Here is a 19,822-nt window from a genome sequence, read left to right on the forward strand (position 1 = left end):
TAGATTATAATTTTAAAGTATATATTATTATTTTTATAATACAAATTGGGGAAATATATCAGATCCGTAAGATTTTAGAATTGAAAAGTGTGTTAGAGGCCATGCACGGTGGTTCATGCCTATAATTCCAAGACTTTGGGAGGCTGAAGCAGGTAGATCACTTGAGGTCAGGAGTTCAAGACCAGCCTGGCCAGCATGACCCCATCTCTACTAAAAATACAAAAATTATCCTGGCATGGTGACACGGGCTTGTAATCCCAGCTATTCAAGAGGCTGAGGCAGAAGAATTGCTTGAATCAGGGTGGCGGGGTGGACATCCTGGGAGACAGAGCGAGACTCCATCTCTAAAAAAAGCATATTAGAGTTAATACGGTGCTGGATCATATAGGTGAAGAAGCTGAAGCCTTATATATATATATATATATAAGTGGGGTGTTGTGATTCAAGGTTAGATAGCTATTTAGGATTGGAGTTGAGATTGAGATCCAGTATTGTTTCTGCTTATGATTGAGAGTATGATAGCATGAAATTTTATGAATGTCTTCGTTCTCAAATTTTGCTGGATCTGGAATAAAGATGGAATATTTCAAGTCCTGAAAAGTTCTAAGATTAATGATCTTTGGACCTGTAATCTGGAAACTTGCTGATCCACTCCTGGAGGAGTTAAAGTTTTAGGTTTATATGAAATATTCTTTTTCTGACATTTTTAAGTTTTCACTAAGTATGGGATCCATATAGAAAACTACATAGATTGTGGCTGAGTATGGTGGCTCAAGCCTTTAATCCCAGCACTTTGGGAGGCCAAGGTGGGCAGATCACTTGAGGCCAATAGTTCGAGACCACCCTGGCCAACAAGGCAAAACCCAGTCTCTACTAAAAACACAAAAATTAGCCGAGCATGGTGGCGCATGCCTGTAACCCCAGCTACTTGGGAGGCTTAGTTAGGAGAATCATTTGAGCGTGGCAGGTGGAGGTTGCAGTGAGCCGAGACTGCGCCATTGCAGCCAGCTTGGGTGACAGAGGGGAACTCTGTCTCGAAAAAAAGAAAATTACATGTATTCTGAGTGTATAGTCTAATGAATTTTTACAAACTGAACACAACTGTGGAACTTTTAACCAGTCCTTAACATACAGTATTTAGCATTTGTTATATGTGTGTAATCTGAGCTTTGTACTTTGTATATAAACAGTTTTTTTCTTTTTAGACAATGTTGTAATCCTATGTAAAAATTGTTTTTAAAATTCTAAGGTGATAAAATACTCCATTTGATATTAGTACTGGAAATAATCATTGATGGCCCCTAGCTCAACCCTCTCATTTTACAAACGGGAAAATTAAACCTGGGGTAATTAACTGCCTTTCCAAACCCTCATAGGCCGGGTAGGGCCATGCCCAGAGCTCTTGTTTCCCAGTTCAGTGTTCATTCTATCATTTAGAAAATGTTTGGTACCAGCCGGGCACGGTGGCTCATGCCTGTAATCCCAGCACTTTCAGAGGCCGAGGCGGGGAGATCATGAGGTCAAGAGATCAAGACCATCCTGGCCAACATAGTGAAACCCCGTGTCTACTAAAAATATAAAAATTAGCTGGGCGTGATGGCATGTGCCTGTAGTCCCAGCTACTTGGGAGGCTGAGGCAGGAGAATTGCTTGAACCTGGGAGGCAGAGTTTGCAGTGAGCTGAGATCACACCACTGCACTCCAGCCTGGCGACAGAGTGAAACTCCGTCTCAAAAAAAAAAAAAAGAAAATGTTTGGTACCTTTTAAAAACATCTTCTGTCATTAAGTATTTGTAGTTACAGAAGAAAGAACATTATGATGTCATCTCTTCTTGGACGTAATTATAGAACTCCATGTATGCCAGACACCAAATTATCCCCTTTACCTATATTTTAGCACTTACTCTTCACTATGATGCTGTGATGATGTAGTTTAATATTATTATCCCTTTTTTTCTTTTTTCTTTCATTTTTGAGGCAGAGTCTCACTCTGTTGCCCAGCCTGGAGTGCAGTGGTGCAGTTTGGCTCACTGCAGCCTCCACCTCCCAGGTTCAAGCAATTCTCCTGCCTTGGTCACCCGAGTAGCTGGGATTACGGGGGCACACCACCACGCCCGGCTAATTTTTTATTTTTAGTAGAGACAGGGTTTTACCATGTTGGCCAAGCTGGTCTCAAACTCCTGACCTCAAGTCATCCACGCACCTTGGCCTCCCAAAGTGGTGGGATTACAGGCATGAGCCATCATGCCTCGCCTGTTATCTCCTTATCCCCTTTTTAAAGATCAAAAATGGAAGCTTACAGAAGTTAACATCTTATTACTAGACAGCAGTGGTAAAACTAAGGTCTCACCTAAAATCAACAGTTGTTCAGGTTTAGTGATACTGATAATAGCAGAATGTACTGGGAGATAATTGTATGCCAGGCATCTTTCTCAGCACTTTGTGTACATTAATTCATTTAATCCTCACAATAACTTCATGAGGTGTAGGTTTTCAAAGTAAAGATTTTCTTATTATCACCATTTTTAAGTAAGGAAATTGAGTCACAGAGAGGTGAAGTAACTTGACCAAAGTCATATAACTAATAAGTGATATCTCTATTTTTCCTCTTTTGAATTTGTGATTAAAATCTAGTAAATAAGTTGATACTCATGAGATTCTTTATTGTCCAAGCAGTTTTAATGCATGTAGAGATGATCACTTAACTACTTTTATTTTAAAGGTGAGATATAAATTCAGAAACCAATAAACTAAACTTTGGCAGTTAAAATGCAGATTTTGGTTCAGTAGGACCAGAATAGGGCCCCAGAGTACTTTTCTAACAGGCATTCAGATGACACCAGTGTTTCTGGAGCACATTTTGAGTAGCAAGGGTTAACAGGTGTCACTATGAGAAAAAAAGAACTTTTCAATATCTTGTTGGTCTGAGATTCCAATATTACATTACATTTTTCACTGGTGGGGTCATGCGAATTAGCCCATGAATTGTCATGTGAAACTTCTTGTTCCTGCCAAGTGAGTCATTTGAATTGAGCATGTTCATTTACTTAAGAGGGCTTTTGCAAGCTTCTCTCTAAAACAAAGTGCCAGTATACTGTACCAGCATGATTTATAGAGAGAAAAACACTTTTTATGAAATGTTATCAGAGGTAATGCCAAAAAAAAAACTCAGTTTTGAGAAAATTTATTTTACCCTAAATAGCAGCAATAGATTCCATAGGAAATTTGATATTGCCTGTGTAAGGAGTGATAGACATTTTTTACCCTGAATAAGAAAACTTTTATAAAAAATTGTTTTTCCTAGAGTGAAAGATAAATTTTTATATAAACACCAACTAAAAATATAGTTGAGTTGGCCAATTAAAGTATCTGTTGAGGCTGGGTGCGGTGTCTCATGCTGCAATCCCAGCACTTTGGGAGGCCAAGCCGGGCAGATCACGAGGTCAGGAGATCGAGACCATCCTGGCTAACACGGTGAAACCCCGTCTCTACCAAAAATACAAAAAAAATTAGCCGGGCGAGGTGGCGGGTGCCTGTAGTCCCAGCTACTCGGGAGGTGAGGCAGTAGAGTGGCGTGAACCCGGGAGGCGGAGCTTGCAGTGAGCCGAGATCGTGCCACTGTACTCCAACCTGGGCGACAGAGCGAGACTCTGTCTCAAAAAAAAAAAAAAATCTGTTGATATTAGAATTTCACTTTATAAAAATGTATTGCTTCGGCCGGGCGCGGTGGCTCAAGCCTGTAATCCCAGCACTTTGGGAGGCCGAGATGGGCGGATCACGAGGTCAGGAGATCGAGAGACGATCCCGGCTAACACGGTGAAACCCCGTCTCTACTAAAAAATACAAAAAACTAGCCGGGCGAGGTGGCGGGCGCCTGTAGTCCCAGCTACTCGGGAGGCTGAGGCAGGAGAATGGCGTGAACCTGGGAGGCGGAGCTTGCAGTGAGCTGAGATCCGGCCACTGCACTCCAGCCTGGGTGACAGAGCAAGACTCCGTCTCAAAAAAAAAAAAAATGTATTGCTTCACACTTTGAAAATGTATAACTGTGATCCTAGACTAGATCGTGTAATAAAAGGAAAAATGTTATTAAAAAACATTGTTGGGCCGGGCGTGGTGGCTCACGCCTATAATCTCAGCACTTTGGGAGGCCCAGGTGGGCGGATCACCTGAGGTTGGGAGTTCGAGACCAGCCTGACCAACATGGAGAAACCCTGTCTCTACTAAAAATACAAAAAAATTAGCTGGATGTGGTGGCGCGTGCCTGTAATCCCAGCTACTTGAGAGGCTGAGGCAGGAGAATTGCTTGAACCTGGGAGGCAGAGGTTGCGGTGAGCCGAGATCATGCCATTACACTCCAGCCTGGGCAACAAGAGCCAGACTCTGTCAAAAACTAAAAAAACAAAAAAAACAAAAGCAACAAAAAAGAAACGTTGTTGGGGCAAGTGACAAAACTGAAATACAGCCAGTGGATTAGATAAAGATACTGTTTTGATGTTAAATTTATCAAAGTTAATTACTGTGATTATGTAAGAGAATATCCTTAATCTTAGGAAATTTAAGAGTAAAAGCCCTCCAAGCCTGGTGGCTCACGCCAAAAATCCAGCACTTTGGGAGGCCGAGATGGGCGGATTGCTTGAGCCCAGAAGCTGGAGACCAGCCTGTGCAACATGGTGAAACCTCGTCTCTATTAAAAAATACAAAAGCCAAGCACAGCGGCCTATGCCTGTAATCCCAGCACTTTGGGCAGGTAGATCGCTTGAGGTCAGGAGTTGGACACCAGCCTGGCCAACACGATGAAACCCCATCTCTACTAAAAATTCAAAGATTAGGTGGGTGTGGTGGCATGCGCCTGTGGTCCCAGCTACTCAGGAGGCTGAGGCAGGCGAATCCCTTGAACCTGCGAGGTGGAGGTTGCAGTAAGCCGAGATTGTGCCACTGCACTCTAGCCTGGGTGACAGTGAGACCTTGTCGCCAAAAAAGAGTAAAGGCCATGATTTATGCAACTTACTGTCAAATAGTTTAGTCTCTCCTCCCAGATAGATGTATATACATATATATATGGAAAAAAAGTAATAAATGAGGCAAAATGTTAAATAATATTTAAATAGATAAATCTGGATAAAGGGTATATGGGTTTTCTTTGCACTATCTTTACAACTTTTCTGTAAATTTGAAATTCCAAAGTATTTGTGTGTCTAAACAAAAAAGGTACAGTTTAAAAAAAAAAAAGAAGGAAATTCCGAATGAAAATCACTTTGAGGGAAAATTGCATGAGATAGATTTAATATTTATTAATACAAATTTTTTCCTTAGTGCTAAAATTATTTAAAATTTGACAAAGCAAATTATTGTAAACAGGCTCAGTGTATAATCTAAGGAAGTGCATTTTCAAACATATTCGAGTATTCTATACATATTTTATATTATGTGTAAATGTTTTAAATTTAAAATATATATATAAAATTTTAAAAATATATTTAAATTAAAAAAATCTAAAGCCAATGTGTTTAATGTTTTCTTCTCTCCCCCATAAAACACATAACTGTTTAGATATTTATCAGTTGTTCAGTAGTATCTGAATTATTGGATACTTTAAAATGAATTTTACTTTAAAATTAAATGAAGAGTCATCAGTCATGCCAAATAATTAGTGTCATTTATGATATGATTAATTAATTGGTAGTATTCTCAGAAGGTTTCTACCCAACCCAACATAAATACCTTTTGGGCATTTAGTATTTGCCCATCCTCTAAAATGTAAAGAGAACTGACCCCAGGCCAGAATGAAAGGCTGGTCATTGGCATGCTTATCATCATACCTCCTTTTTCAGTGTTTCGGCTTTTTAAAAACCTTGCTTCAATTTGACTTGGACTCCCCCTGCATATAGACCTTTTTTTTTTTTTTTTTAATTATAACATACGTATTGATAAAAGCACGTATTGTAAGCTTGACTTCTAACATCTTAAAGCCAAAATTAGTTCTTCTGGAATTATACAGTACATATTCTTGCTTATTATATATTCTGGCTTTTTTGCTCATCATTAGGTTTGTGTGGTTTGTTTATATTGTTTTGTGTAGTTGTAGATTGTTCATTCTCATTGTTGTATAATATTCCATCATGTGAATTTATGTATTTGTTCTTGTGTTATTAGACCTAATTTTGCTTAGGTTCCCAGAGCTCTCATGCTCTAAAATTCTTGTACCCTATTTTCTCCTCAAAATCAAAACAGGCAATGGAAGAGAAAATCTGATATTTGTACTGTTGTGCTTGACAATTGATATTATAGTTTAGTGAAAAGACTATAAGATTCAAGTCCTAGCTTTGCAACGTATTTAACTAGATGATCTTAGGCAAGTCACTGTACCTCTCCGAACCTCTGAAAATGGGATAATAATGTAAGCCTTATCTAACATAAAGGGTTCATTAAGGATCAGAATAAGTAATGTATAAGAAAATAGGCTGTATACACACACACACACACACACACACATATAAGCGCGCACACACACATATAAGCACACAAAAATAAAAATAACAGGATTGGTATTGGTAATGTGAATTTGTTCTTATCTCAGCAGGGCATTTGTATTTTTAGCTTTTCATTTCTGATTGTAGAATGAAAAGTTTTAAGAATATGTAAACATCACTGTATTTCAAGTAGATATTTTTACATAATTAGCAGTTATAACTGTTGACAATGTTAACTTCAAATATGTACAGCCTGAAGGTAAAATAACTGTGAAAGTTAAATAACTATCTCTTTATGTGTTTAGGCTCGATTATTTGATGAACCTCAGCTTGCTAGTCTTTGTCTAGATACAATAGACAAAAGCACAATGGATGCAATAAGTGCAGAAGGGTTTACTGATATTGATATAGGTAAGTTCACTATGAAGTAAATTGTTATATTTTAAGTACAGTTAATGCCTTACTTGTCAGCCTTGTTGGAGAAGGAGCTATTTTTAAATTAGTGGCTTTCCCAAATGATTGAAGTCTCTCTAAGAGTGTTGCTTTCTTTTGTTTTAGGGAAAATATTTCTAAACGTCTTATCTTCCTTATTGCCTGTTAAAAGATTGCAAATCAGATATTCATTGAATGCTCACCATATGCATGGCATTATTCTAGGGTCCACAGGAAATATAAAAAAGAGTAAGAGGCGAGTTGTCTTGTTAAGGAAACGTCTAATTGGAGAATCAAGGAACAAATATTTGAAAATTAAGATTTAAAACGCTAATAGAAGAGAGGGCATTAATACCTGGGTGATGAAATGGTCTGTACAGCAAATGCCCATGACACAAGTTTACCTGTGTGACAAACCTGCACATGTACCCCTGAACTTAAAATAAAAATAAAAATAAAAATAAAAACAAAGAAGAGAGGGCATATGGTAAAACGTGATTTCTGTCTTTTCTAAATTAGATATGTAGAAAATAATTACTATGCAAATTCAGAAAATGGAGTGATTACTTCAGATCACAGTAGTGTTAGGAAAATTTTGACAGAGGAGGTTCTGATATGAGCCTTAAGGAATGGATAGTACAGTAGGTCCTTGAATAATGTCGTTTCATTATAATGTTGATAAGAAAAACGTGGACTCCTGGCGGGAGGCCACTATCTATAGAGTTTACATCTTCTCCTATATCTTCGTGGTTTTCTCCAGGCACTCTAGTTTCCTCTCACATCCCAAAGATGTGCATGTTAGGTTCTTTGGTATGCCTAAATGGCCTCAGTCTGAACGAGAGTGTGTGTGAGTGTGCCCTGTGATGAAATGACGTACTATGTGGGATTGGTTCTTGCCTGTACCAAGCCACTGGCAGATGTGTTAAAGTAAGAAGTTAAAGCTACAGCCACCTGAGACTCTGAACTGGAATAAGTGGATTGGAAAATGATTTATCAAGTAAAAATTTGTAAAGTATATGATAATCATACAAACGTTTGATGATAAATGACGTAGTATGAAAGTGCTGGGGAAGCCCACTACGTTACTTGCTTTTGAACTGCGTTGTGTGGGAGGTGCTCCTCAAAATTTTCACTTTGTAAACGTTTACTTCTGGATTTAACCCACCACTGCTATAACCACTGTCACTCACCGATTCACCAAAAATTGGGTAAATGATTATCTTTCTTGTCTTTATTAATCTTTCTTAAATGTATGTATAACTCACATTTGTTTCACTGTTTAATTTAGAAGTGCTTTGAGTATTTAGAAGCTTGGTGGTATTTTTGTGACCAGGAATATGCCGTAAAAACTTAACTCTTGGCCGGGCGCGGTGGCTCAAGCCTGTAATCCCAGCACTTTGGGAGGCCGAGATGGGTGGATCACGAGGTCAGGAGATCGAGACCATCCTGGCTAACACGGTGAAACCCCATCTCTACTAAAAAATACAAAAAACTAGCCGGGCGAGGTGGCGGGCGCCTGTAGTCCCAGCTACTCGGGAGGCTGAGGCAGGAGAATGGCGTGAACCCGGGAGGCGGAGCTTGCAGTGAGCCGAGATCCGGCCACTGCACTCCAGCCTGGGCGACAGAGCGAGACTCCGTCTCAAAAAAAAAAAAAAAAAAAAAAACTTTTGTTTGTATCAGCTCATCAGAAAGCAAAGGTAAAATTGCTTTCGTTAGACATTGTTTCATTTGAAGTCACAGTTTCCAAGAACCCATACGTTGAGGACTTACTGTATTTGGATAATGGAGAGGGGAGGGCATTAGGGGCAAGTGGAACCTCAGGTATAAATGAGGAAGGAGATGCAAGGCAGGTTAAACCCAGGTGATAGAGGACCATCTAATGATAGGCTAATGATGTACATTTTGTCTTGTAGGAGAGTAGAGAGATCTAATCCAGGCCCATGGCTTTAAATACTGTCTTTATGATGATAACCCAAAATATGTATCTTCAATCCCTGTCTTCTTCTTGGCTACAAACTCATATACCCAACTGTCTACTTGACATCCTCATTTGGAGATTTTATAGGCATTTGAAACAGAACAGCCAAAGGAGAACCATTGATTCCCCTCACTGTCTGTTAGGTCTCTTCTGTTCCTTTCAAACTCTTTTCAGTCTTTCTTAGCAACACCACCATGAACCTGATTGCTTGGGCTAAACACTCCAGTTTTTCTTTATTATTCTTTCTCATACCCCACATGTGGTCTTATCAGCAGATGCTCATGGCTCTACTTTGAATATGTATCCTGAATCTGACCACTTCTTACCATATCCATGGCTACCATGTAGTCTAAGCCACCATTTTCTTTTACCTGGATAATTGCAGTGGTCTCTTGTCACCTGTCCTTTCATCCAGGCTTGCTCCCATACACTCCATTCTCTACATGGCAGCTAGAATGATCTTTATAAGTAAAAAATCAGGCCATATAACTTCCTTGCTTCCAGTGTCTTCCCACTGCCATTTGCATAAAATTTAAATTCCTTATCAAAGCTCACAGGGCCCTGTGAAATCAGACCTTGTATTTGTCAGGGTATATTAGTCTAGGCTGTGGTAAGAAATAGACCCAAAAGTGCAGACTGGCTCAAACACAAAAGAAGTTAATTTCACACTCATAACAGACCAAGGGAGTATTATAGTCAATAGGTAGTTCTCTCTTGTTGTTCTGTCATTCGCTGGAGCCTAGCTATTATCTGTGTTTTGCTGGCAGACGGGAGAAAGTGTGGATAGGGAAAATACCCACATATTAAAAGCCTTGACCCTGATATAGCACCTATATTTTCACTGTTATTTTATTGGTCCCATTCAGTTGCAAGATCTCACCTAACTTTTAGGGAAGCCAGGAGATGCAGACTAGTCACACCTCATGAAGAAGAGAAAACATATTTGGTAAACAGCTAGAAGTCACTACCTACATCTGACTTTGTCTTCTACCATTCTCCCCCTAATTCAAGTCCCATATATGCTGGCTAGGATTATTTATATTCCATTCTTTTGTGTTTGCTATTCCTTCTGATTAGAATCCTTCTCCCCCTGAATCTTTGCATCTCAGATTAAAGGAGACCTGAGACTTGAGACCTACTTAATTAGATACCGTGTTCCCCTAAGCAATCTCTGTTCCATTACTCTTACTCTGATTTAATTTCCTTGTAATACACATTGCTCTCAAAGTCTTATCTAGGTATTTGTCTCTGTGTGTGTATATATATATGTTGATTGTCTACTTTTCTCTCCTAGATTGTAAACTCCTTGAAGGCAGGGACTTTGTCTTGTGTACAAGTGTATCACTAGCACCAAAGACAGAAGAATATAGTACATGTTCAGCTGATATTTGTTGATCAACTGGACTGACTGGCTGTGTCTAGAATAATGCCTTTTCTTCCCATCTTGGCTGGCTCTCACACAGTCTTAAGATCCTGGCTAAAATAACACTTCCACAGGACTTATTTTTTGAGAGCTGATACCCCACCCTCCTCCATGATGCTTGGTATATTCCTCTGTTCTAACATCCTGTTGTTCATTTGTATATTGCACAGTACCTTGGGAACAAATAATACACTGCTTATAATATACTGAAGGACAGGGACTAAATCAGATTCCTCCCGAGCACCCGCATGTGGTGTCTGTTGAGTTACTGGATATTTGAGAGCCCTAAACACTGCCCAAGTTGTTAATGAAACATTACGTAATCCTAATTTCCTTCCTGTTAGGGGCTGTCAAATGCTTCATTTGTTCTTCAGTCTGTTCTCATTTGAAGTTTTACTGCTTGCATCTGGGTAACGTACACCTTATAAATAGCTCTTAAATTATGCATGCCGTTGGAGCCTGCTAATCTTGAAGTATGTGCCTTGTACAGGGTAGAAGCCCAATAAATATTTGGTCATTTGATTTGACTCACAGTTGTTTATATGAAAATTCAGTATTGTGTTACATTTATGAAACAATCTGCTGTGTTTTTCTGATCTTTATTTGGTTCTCAGCTTTAACTTCTTACTTTAACACATCTGCCAGTAGAAGATCTATGTGTTTGTCTTTCTACCCCATCGACTAGTTTGTTTCAAATGTACTTGTTAAAAATTGGTAATTAATTAAAAAGCATTTTTTATTAATGTTATTATTATTATTATTTTGGTAGAGAGAGGGTTTCACCATGTCGCCCAGGTAGGTTTCGAACTCCTGGGCTCAAGCCATCTGCCCGCCTCAGCCTCCCAAAGTGCTGGGATTACAGGTGTGAACTATTATGTCTAGCCCCAGAAAATGGTAATTCAAGAGAAGACTGGGAACTGAAAGAAAGGGCTGGCCTTAGGAGCTTTTTATAGCTGTCTTATATTCTCAGGATGTTTTTTCTCCTCTGGGATTTGAATATGTATTCTGGAGGAAGGGATACTGTTTCTTACAGCCTTTTGCTAAAGGAAGAAGATAATTAATCATGTTGATAGAACAAAATGAATTTACACCAAGGGTAGTATGATGTGCTTTTTTTTAGTAATAAAGTTTATGTGTTTATCTCTGCAGAAGTTGTTAGCATACCAAGTGGAGACATGTAGGTTCAAAGTCTTCTGGTTTTCCATCAAATGGTTAAATATTGTCATCACTGTATATTCTTAATCCGACAAGTATTGTGGCATATTGATTGCTTTTAATTTACTTGTGAAAGGGCTTCCTGGTGCCATAGTTTATAGTCATCCGCTTAGCTACAATAAGAGATACTAAAGTTTGATTTTTTAAAAAAAAATTATGTGTAACCAGTTTATTTTTAACATGTTATTAAAGTCTGGGACTTTGATACCTTTGCTAGGATATTACTTATGTTTGATATTAAGCAAATATTTGGCTCTTAGCATGTGTAGACCATTGCAGAAAAGTTTTTTTTGTTTGTTTGTTTTTTTGAGACAGAGTTTTGCTCTTATCACCCAGGCTGGAGTGCAATGGCGTGATCTCAACTCACTGCAGCCTCCGCCTCCTGAGTTCAAGCAATTCTCCTGCCCCAGCATCCCGAGTAGCTGGGATTACACAGGTGCCTGCCACCACGCCCAGCTAATTTTTGTTTTTTTTGTGGAGATAGGGTTTCATCCTGTTGACCGACCAGGGTGGTCTCGAACTCCTGACCTCAGGTGATCACTCGCCTCAGCCTCCCAAAGTTCTGGGATTATAGGAGTGAGCCACTGTGCCTGCCGCTATTGTAGAAAAGTATTTAAAGAAATGTTTATCTGTTATGTATTTCTGGATAGTGTAATCATATTTAATGCTTTAATTGATTTCTTTTGTGTGTAAGTATAGCATACTCATTTTTATTTAAATTTAATATAAAGTATAACTATTAGATATTTCATAGAAGTGCCTATGTTATCTAGGTTCTTTAGAGATTTTTGCTATCCATCTAGAACTGTCCTTTTTTAGGAACTGGAGTATTTATTACTATTTTTTTATTAGCTCAAACACATTTATTTATTAACCAAAGGGATGATCCTAATTAATCCAACACACGTCGAAATAGCTGCATGTAAAATGTTTGTGATAAAGATAATTGGACACAGTAATGAAAAAAAAAACAGTATGGAGATTTGCTCATTGAACTGAGCTTGGTCATTCTCTTAGTTAATTCCTGTCCAAAGTGATGATGGAATTTTTATTCTACTTTTTCATAGATCCTAGTACAGGTGACATTGTTCATGACACAGTCCACCACTAATTTCCCATCTTTCAATTTTCCTGTTATTGTGCTTTCCTTCCCATCACGCTCCTGATGCAGAACCAATGCACCATCTGTAAAGTTGCAGACAGTCTGAGTTTTTCTGCCATCAGCTGTGGTTTCTTCAAACTTCCTTCCCAGGGTACAAGAAAACTGTGTTGTTTTCAAAGTGCTGTCAGTTTTTATGGTGAGGTTTTCGCCATAACAAGTGATGATACAATCTGGCTTGGCCATTGCGCCCATTTTGTGCAAAGCAATTCCCACTCCTAACTCCTTCATGTATTCATCAAAGCCTTTGCTGTCCACCAGGCGCCATCTTCCTTCCAGCTGCTGAACTGTGGCCGTGGTGGGCGTGGGTGGGCACAGGCAGGCAGGCAGGCGGGCGTGCAGAGTGGGGTTGAAGTCGGCGTGGACAGCGTGCTGTCGAACTGGGGTATTTATTTTGACCCTTTGAGAAATCTAAGACATATTTTATTTTACCTACCTATGTTAAACAATATATACCGAATATAATTTAGGATTCTCGCGATTATTAATACTAAGTATCAGTTGCATTAGTATTGTACAGTAAAACCCTCAGGTCTGTGAAGTGTTGTTTTTTTAAAAAAGCTCTATAAGACCCTTGATTGCTATTCTTTTCAAGTGCTTAACGTCTTCTTTTCACAAATTTCCTCTTTTCTCTATCCCTGTTGGATTGCAGTTTATCATTTCATTCTAGCATATTAGCCTCTAAAGCCCCTTTCTCTTCTGAACTTCTTGCTTCTGGGCTGCTAGAACTTAAAAGTAACTGAGCTTATTTTAATATTGCCTATCATAAGAGGAAAAGGGTTCTGAGTGAGGACCTGAGGTACAGACATGACGTTTATACTTGGATGTCAAATAGGAATTTCAAACTTAGTATGTCTAAAATGAAACTTCAGCTCTTTCCCCACCCTAAACCTGCGCCTTCTGTGATCTTTCCCATCTTAGTTGATGCCACCCTCATCCCTCCAGTGCATAAGCTATATAAACTACCCTCATCCCTCCAGTGCATAAGCTATATATAACTACTCTTGACTCCTCTCTTTAAGTCACACCTCACATCCAATCTGTTAGGAAATCTAATTGAATCTTCCTTCAGAATATATTCCAAATATGATCAGTTTCACCACTTCTACTCCTACCCCCCCTTGTCCAGGTCACCATCCCTGACCTGGATCGATGCAAGAGCCTCCAACTGATATTGTCTCCACTATAGCCTCTTCTCAACACAGAGGCCAGGGTGATCCTTTCAGAACATAAAATGTGACAACTCAGAATCCTCCAGGCATTCTCCATGTCACTCAGAGTAAAAGCCAAATGATCTACAGGGTGCTGCATGATTGCCCCCGCTCCCCACAGCCTCTGGCCTCCTTGCCTGCTATTCTTCCATCCTGCTCACTCCACTCCACTACGTTGGCCTCCTTACCATTCCTCAGATACGCTAGGCACACTTTCATATGAGAGCCTCTGTACTTTTAGTCCTGGAATACTCTTCCTCTAGGTATCTATTTGGCTTACTCCCTCACTTCCTTCAAGTCTTGGCATAAATGAAGCCTGCCTAAACCACCCGATTTTATTTTATTATTTTTTGGCACAGTCTCACTTTGTTGCTTGGGCTGAAGTACAGTGGCATGATCATGACTCACTATAGCCTCAACCTCCCGGGCTCAAGTGACCCTGCTGCCTCAGCTTCCTGAGTAGCTGAGACTACAGTTGCATGCCACCATGCCTGGCTAATTTTTAAAAACTTTTTTATAGAGATGAGGTCTCACTATATTACCCAGGCTGGCCTGAAACTCCTGGGCTCAAGCCATGCTCCTATCTCAGCCTGCCAAAGTGCTGGGACTGCAGGCATAAGTCGCCATGCCTGGTCCCTTCCTATTTTAAACTGCATTTCTGATTCTCCTTAACCTGATGTATTTATCCACGTATATCATCTAAGATACTCTAATTTACTTGTGTTTATTTAATGTGTTTCTCCTCATTAGAATGTAAGCTCCGTGAGGGCAGGAATTTTTAACTTTTTGTTTAGTGACATATCAGTGCCAGCTGGGCGCAGTAGTTCACGCCTGTAATCCCAGCACTTTGGAAGGCCGAGGCGGGCAGATCGCTTCAGGTTGGAAGTTCGAGACCAGGCTGGCCAACATGGTGAAACCCTGTCTCTACTAAAAATACAAAAATTAGCCAGCTGTGGTGGCCCATGCCAGTAATCCAAGCTACTCAGGAGGCTGAGGCAGGAGAATTGCTTGAACCTAAGAGGCAGAGGTTGCATTGAGCCGAGACTGTGCCTCTGCACTCCAGCCTGAGCTACAGAATGAGACTCTATATCCCCTCCCCCCGCAAAAAAAAAAAGATATATCAGTGCCTAATAGTACCTGGCACATAGTGAGTGCTTAATAATAAGTATTTACTGAATGAATGAATGAGTTATAATCTGTAGACTTTAAGAATTTATGTAATTAACTTGGAACCTTTTTCTGTGGCTTGTTAATCTTACTCTGGATAGTTGAGTTTACTTGATAAATGGCATAAATATATAAGGAGAGTACTATATCTAATATTGCATGTATGGTAAGTAATAAATTGATTGTTAAACTGATTTTTGTGGAACACTTTTGAGTTTAAGCCCATTAATTATTTGTATTTTAAAGTTTAAAGTCTGTAGTTTTAAGTGTCTAACCTATTTTTTGTTGAGATCTGAAAACTTAATATAACCATGTCTGTTGGTATTGGTTAGAGAGCTAAAGTATTTCTAATTGGGTTTATATTGTATTTTGCCTGCAGATACACTCTGTGCAGTTCTAGAGAGAGACACACTCAGTATTCGAGAAAGTCGACTTTTTGGAGCTGTTGTACGCTGGGCAGAAGCAGAATGTCAGAGACAACAATTACCTGTGACTTTTGGGAATAAACAAAAAGTTCTAGGAAAAGCACTTTCCTTAATCCGGTTCCCACTGATGACAATTGAGGAATTTGCAGCAGGTAAGGGTATAAATTCACCAAAATCTATTTGAAACTCTTTTAATAGTCTGTCAGGGCTGGGCATGGTGGCTCACGCCTGTAATCCCAGCACTTTGGGAGGCCGAGGCAGGTGGATCACTTGAGGTCAGGAATTCGACACCAGCCTGGGCAATATGGTAAAACCCCGTCTCTACTAAAAATACAAAAAAATTAGGCATGGTGGCAGGCGCCTGTAATCCCAGCTACTCGGGAGGCTGAGGCAGGAGAATCGCTTGAACCCGGGAGACGAAGGTTGCAGTGAGCCAAGATCATGCCATTGCATTCCAGCCTGGGCGACAGAACGAGACTCCATCTCAAAAAAAAAAAAAAAAAAAAAAAAAAAAGGTTTATCAGTCTCCCTGTGCCAGAGAGGAAAAGAAGCTGTTGTTTATTCAGTACTGATCACATGACAAACATATATGCAAGTGTATGATTTCATTTAAGCCTTTCAAAATTATATTATCCATATTGTGTAGGTTAGAGAAGTGAAGTTGGGAGAGGTTGAGTGCCTTGCCCCAGATTATGACAGATCTTTATGACTTTTTTTTTTTTTTGGAGACAGTCTCCTTCTGTTGCCCAGGCTGGAGTGCCATGGCACAGACACATTTCACTAAAGCCTCCACCTCCCAGGTTCAATCAATCCTCCCACCTCAGCCTCCCAAATAGCAGGGACTATAGCAGGGACTATAGGTGTACACTACATGCTCAGTTAATTTTTTAATTTTTTTTGTAGAGACAGGATCTCACCATCCTGTCTGGGCTGGTCTTGAACTCCTGGGCTCAAGCCTTCCAAAGTGCTGGGATTACAGGTGTGAGCCACCACACCCAGCCCCTGTTTGACTCTTAAGGTTGATGCTTCTGGTTAAAATCAGATCTGTTTTGAGTCTCCATGACCACTTATGACCTGTTTTCATTACCCATATCATAATTGACTATTATCTGCCTTTAAATCATGGCCAGGTTGATTCAAAAGAAAGAAAAGTCTCGTGATTTATTTTTTATTTTTTTTGAGACAGAGTCTCCCTCTGTTGCTCAGGCTGGAGTGCAGTGGTGCGATTTCAGCTCACTGCAATGTCCACTTCCCAGGTTCAAACGATTGTCCCACCTCAGCCTCCTGAGTAGCTGGGATTACAGGTGTGCACCACCACAAGCTGGCTAATTTGTGTATTTTTAGTAGAGACAGGGTTTCATCATATTTGTCAGGCTGGTCTCGAACTCCTGACCTCAGGTGATCTGCCCACCTCGGGCTCCCAAAGTGCTGGGATTATAGGCATGAGCCACTGCGCCTAGCCCTCAATTTTTTAAAAAATAATTTCAACTTTTATTTTAGATTCAGGGGGTAACATATAGATTTGTTTCATGGGTATATTGTGTGATGCTGAAGTTTGAGGTACAATTGATCGCATCACTTAGGCAGTGAGCATAGTATCCAGTAATTAGTTTTTCAACTCTTTTCCCGCTTCTGTCCCTTCCTCTTTCCCCCTTTTTAACAGTGCTCAGTGGCTATTGTTTCCATCTTTATGTCCATTTGTATCCAATGTTTAGCTTCCACAAGTGAGAACATGTGGTATTTGGTTTTCTGTTTCTGCAGTAACTCACTTAGAGTAATGGCCTCTAGCTGCATCCATGTTGCTGCAAAAGGCATGATTTTGTTCTTGTTTATGGCTGTGTAGTATTCTGTGGTGTGTGTGTGTGTCCATGGGTGCGTATGTATGTATTGCATTCTCTTTACCCAGTCTACCACTGATGGACACCTAGGTTGAGTCAATGTCTTTGCTATTATGAGTAGTGCTGTGATGAACATACGAGTGCATGTGTCTTTTGGGGGAACAATTTATTTTCTTTTGGATATATAACCAGTAATGGGATTGCTGTGTTGACTGGTAGTTCTGTGTGTTTTTCTTTTCTTTTTTTTTTTTTTTTTTTTTGAGACAGAGCCTCACTCCAGGCTGGAGTGCAGTGGTACAATCTCAGCTCACTGCAACTTCCACCTCCTGGGTTCAAGCAATTCTCCCACCTCAACCTCCCAGGTAACTGGGACTGCAGACGCCCACCACTACGCTCAGCTACTTTTCATATTTTTTGGTAGAGACGGGGTTTCCCCATGTTGGGCAAGCTGGTCTTGAACTCTTGACCTGAAGTGATCCACCTGCCTTGGCCTCCCAAAGTGCTGGGATTACAGACATGACCCACTGTGCCCGACCTTGGTAGTTCTGAGTTCTTTGAGAAATCTCCAGACTGCTTCCCACAATGGCTAAACTTGTCTGTATTCCCACCATCAGTGAGTAAGAATTACCTTTTCTCTGTAGCCTCACCAGCAACTGTTTTTGTTTATTTATTTATTTTAGTAGGCATTCTGAGGAGTGAGGAGTGTGAGATGGTATCTCATTGTGGTTTTGATTTGCATTTCTCTGATGATTAGTGATGTTGAGCATTTTTTTCATGTTTGTTGGCTGCTTGTATGTCTTCTTTTGAGAAATGTCTTCATATTTTTTGGCCCACTTTTATGAGATTTTTTTTCCTTATTGAATTGTTAAAATTCCCTATAGCTCCTGGATATTTGACCTTTGTCAAACACATAGTTTGTGAATATTTTCTCCCGTTCTATAGGTTGTCCATTTGTTGGGTTGATAGTTTCTTTTACTGTGCAGAAGCTTTAGAAAGTTTAATTATGTCCTATTTGTCAGTTTTTGTTTTTGTTGCAATTGCTTTTGAGGACTTTGTCATAAATTATCTCCCAAGGTCAGTGTCCAGAGTGGTGTTTCCTAGGTTTTCTTCTAGGATTCTTACAATTTGAAGTCTTACTTTAAATCTTATCTTGAGTTAATTTTTGTGTGTGGTGAAAGGTGGGGGTCCAGTTTCATTCTTCAGCATATGGCTAGCCAACTATCCCAGTACCATTTATTGAATAGAGGGATCTTCCCCATTGCTTATTTTTGTCAACTTTGTTAAAGATCAGATGGCTGTAGGTCTGCAGCTTTATTTCTGGGTTCTCTTTTCTGTTCCATTGGTGCATGTGTCTGTTTTTGTACCAATACCATGCTGTTTTGGTTACTGTAGCCTTATAGTATAGTTTGAAATCCAGTGGTAATGTGATGCCTACAGTTTTGTTCTTTCTGCTTAGGATTGCTTTGGCTATTCAGGCTTTTGTTGTTGTTGTTGTTCCATGTGAATTTTAGAATATTTTTCTAGTTCTGTGAAAAATGATGTTGGTAGTTTGATAGAAATAGCATTAAATCTGTAGATTGCTTTGGGCAATACAGTCATTTGAATGATATTGAGTCTTCCAATCCATGAGCATAGAACATTTTTCCATTTGTTTGTGTCGTCTGTGATTTCCTCCAGCAGTGTTTTATAGTTCTCCTTGTAGAGATCTTTTACTTAGTAAAAATACATCTAACCAGGATGTATGGATGTAAAAATACCTGATAGAAATACATCTTAGAAATACATCTAACTAAGATGTATTTCTTTTTTGTGTGGACATGGTAAATGGGATTGCATTCCTAATTTGGCTCTCAGTTTGAACGTTATTGGTGTATAGAAATGATGCTGACTTTTGTACATTAATTTTATATTCTGAGGCTTTACTGAAGTTCTTTATCAGTTCCAGGAGCCTTTGGTGGAACTTTTTTTTTTTTTTTTTTTTTTTTTTTTTTTGAGATGGAGTTTTGCTGTTTGTTACCTAGGCTGGAGTGCAGTGGCACGATCTCAGCTCACTGCAACCTCTGCCTTCCAAGTTCGAGAGATTCTTCTGCCTCAGCCTCCAGCTGGGGTTACAGGTGCTTGCCACCACCCCCAGCTACTTTTTGTATTTTTAGTAGAGACGGGTTTTCACCATGTTGGCCAGGCTGGTCTCAAACTCCTGACCTCAGGTGATCCACTTTGCCTCAGCCTCCCAAACACTGTGATGACAGGCATGAACCACCACACCCAGCCTGATGGAATCTTTAGAGTTTTCTAGGTATAGAAGCATATCATCTGTGAAGAGAGATAGTTTTGACTTCTTTTCTTATTTGGGTGCATTTTATTTCTTTTTCTTTCCTGATTGCTCTGGCTGGGACTATCAGTACTATGTTGAATAGGAGTGGTGAGAGTGAGCATCCTTGTCTTTTTCTAATTCTCAAGGGGAATGCCTCTAGCTTTTGCCCATTCAGCATGTTGTTGGTTGTG

General features: G+C 39.7%; 1 protein-coding gene and 1 pseudogene across 3 annotated transcripts in view; one reads left to right on the plus strand and one right to left on the minus strand.

The window, feature by feature from the left end:
• Positions 1 to 19,822, plus strand: part of BTBD1 (BTB domain containing 1) — a 58,126-nt gene that overhangs the window by 15,463 nt on the left and 22,841 nt on the right. For all 3 annotated transcript variants that reach the window (XR_013395883.1, XM_028851258.2, XM_077940145.1), the window contains exons 3-4: positions 6,775 to 6,880; positions 15,434 to 15,631. Coding sequence is in view for 2 of the 3 variants with exons in the window: in XM_028851258.2 (XP_028707091.1) it covers positions 6,775 to 6,880; positions 15,434 to 15,631 (304 nt within the window). In the remaining variant the exon portion in view is untranslated. The remainder of the gene's footprint in view (positions 1 to 6,774; positions 6,881 to 15,433; positions 15,632 to 19,822) is intronic.
• On the minus strand, positions 12,430 to 14,106 carry LOC106999266 (fatty acid-binding protein 5 pseudogene; annotated as a pseudogene).

Source organism: Macaca mulatta, chromosome 7, assembly GCF_049350105.2.
Source record: "Macaca mulatta isolate MMU2019108-1 chromosome 7, T2T-MMU8v2.0, whole genome shotgun sequence".
NCBI classification, from domain to species: Eukaryota; Metazoa; Chordata; class Mammalia; order Primates; family Cercopithecidae; genus Macaca; species Macaca mulatta.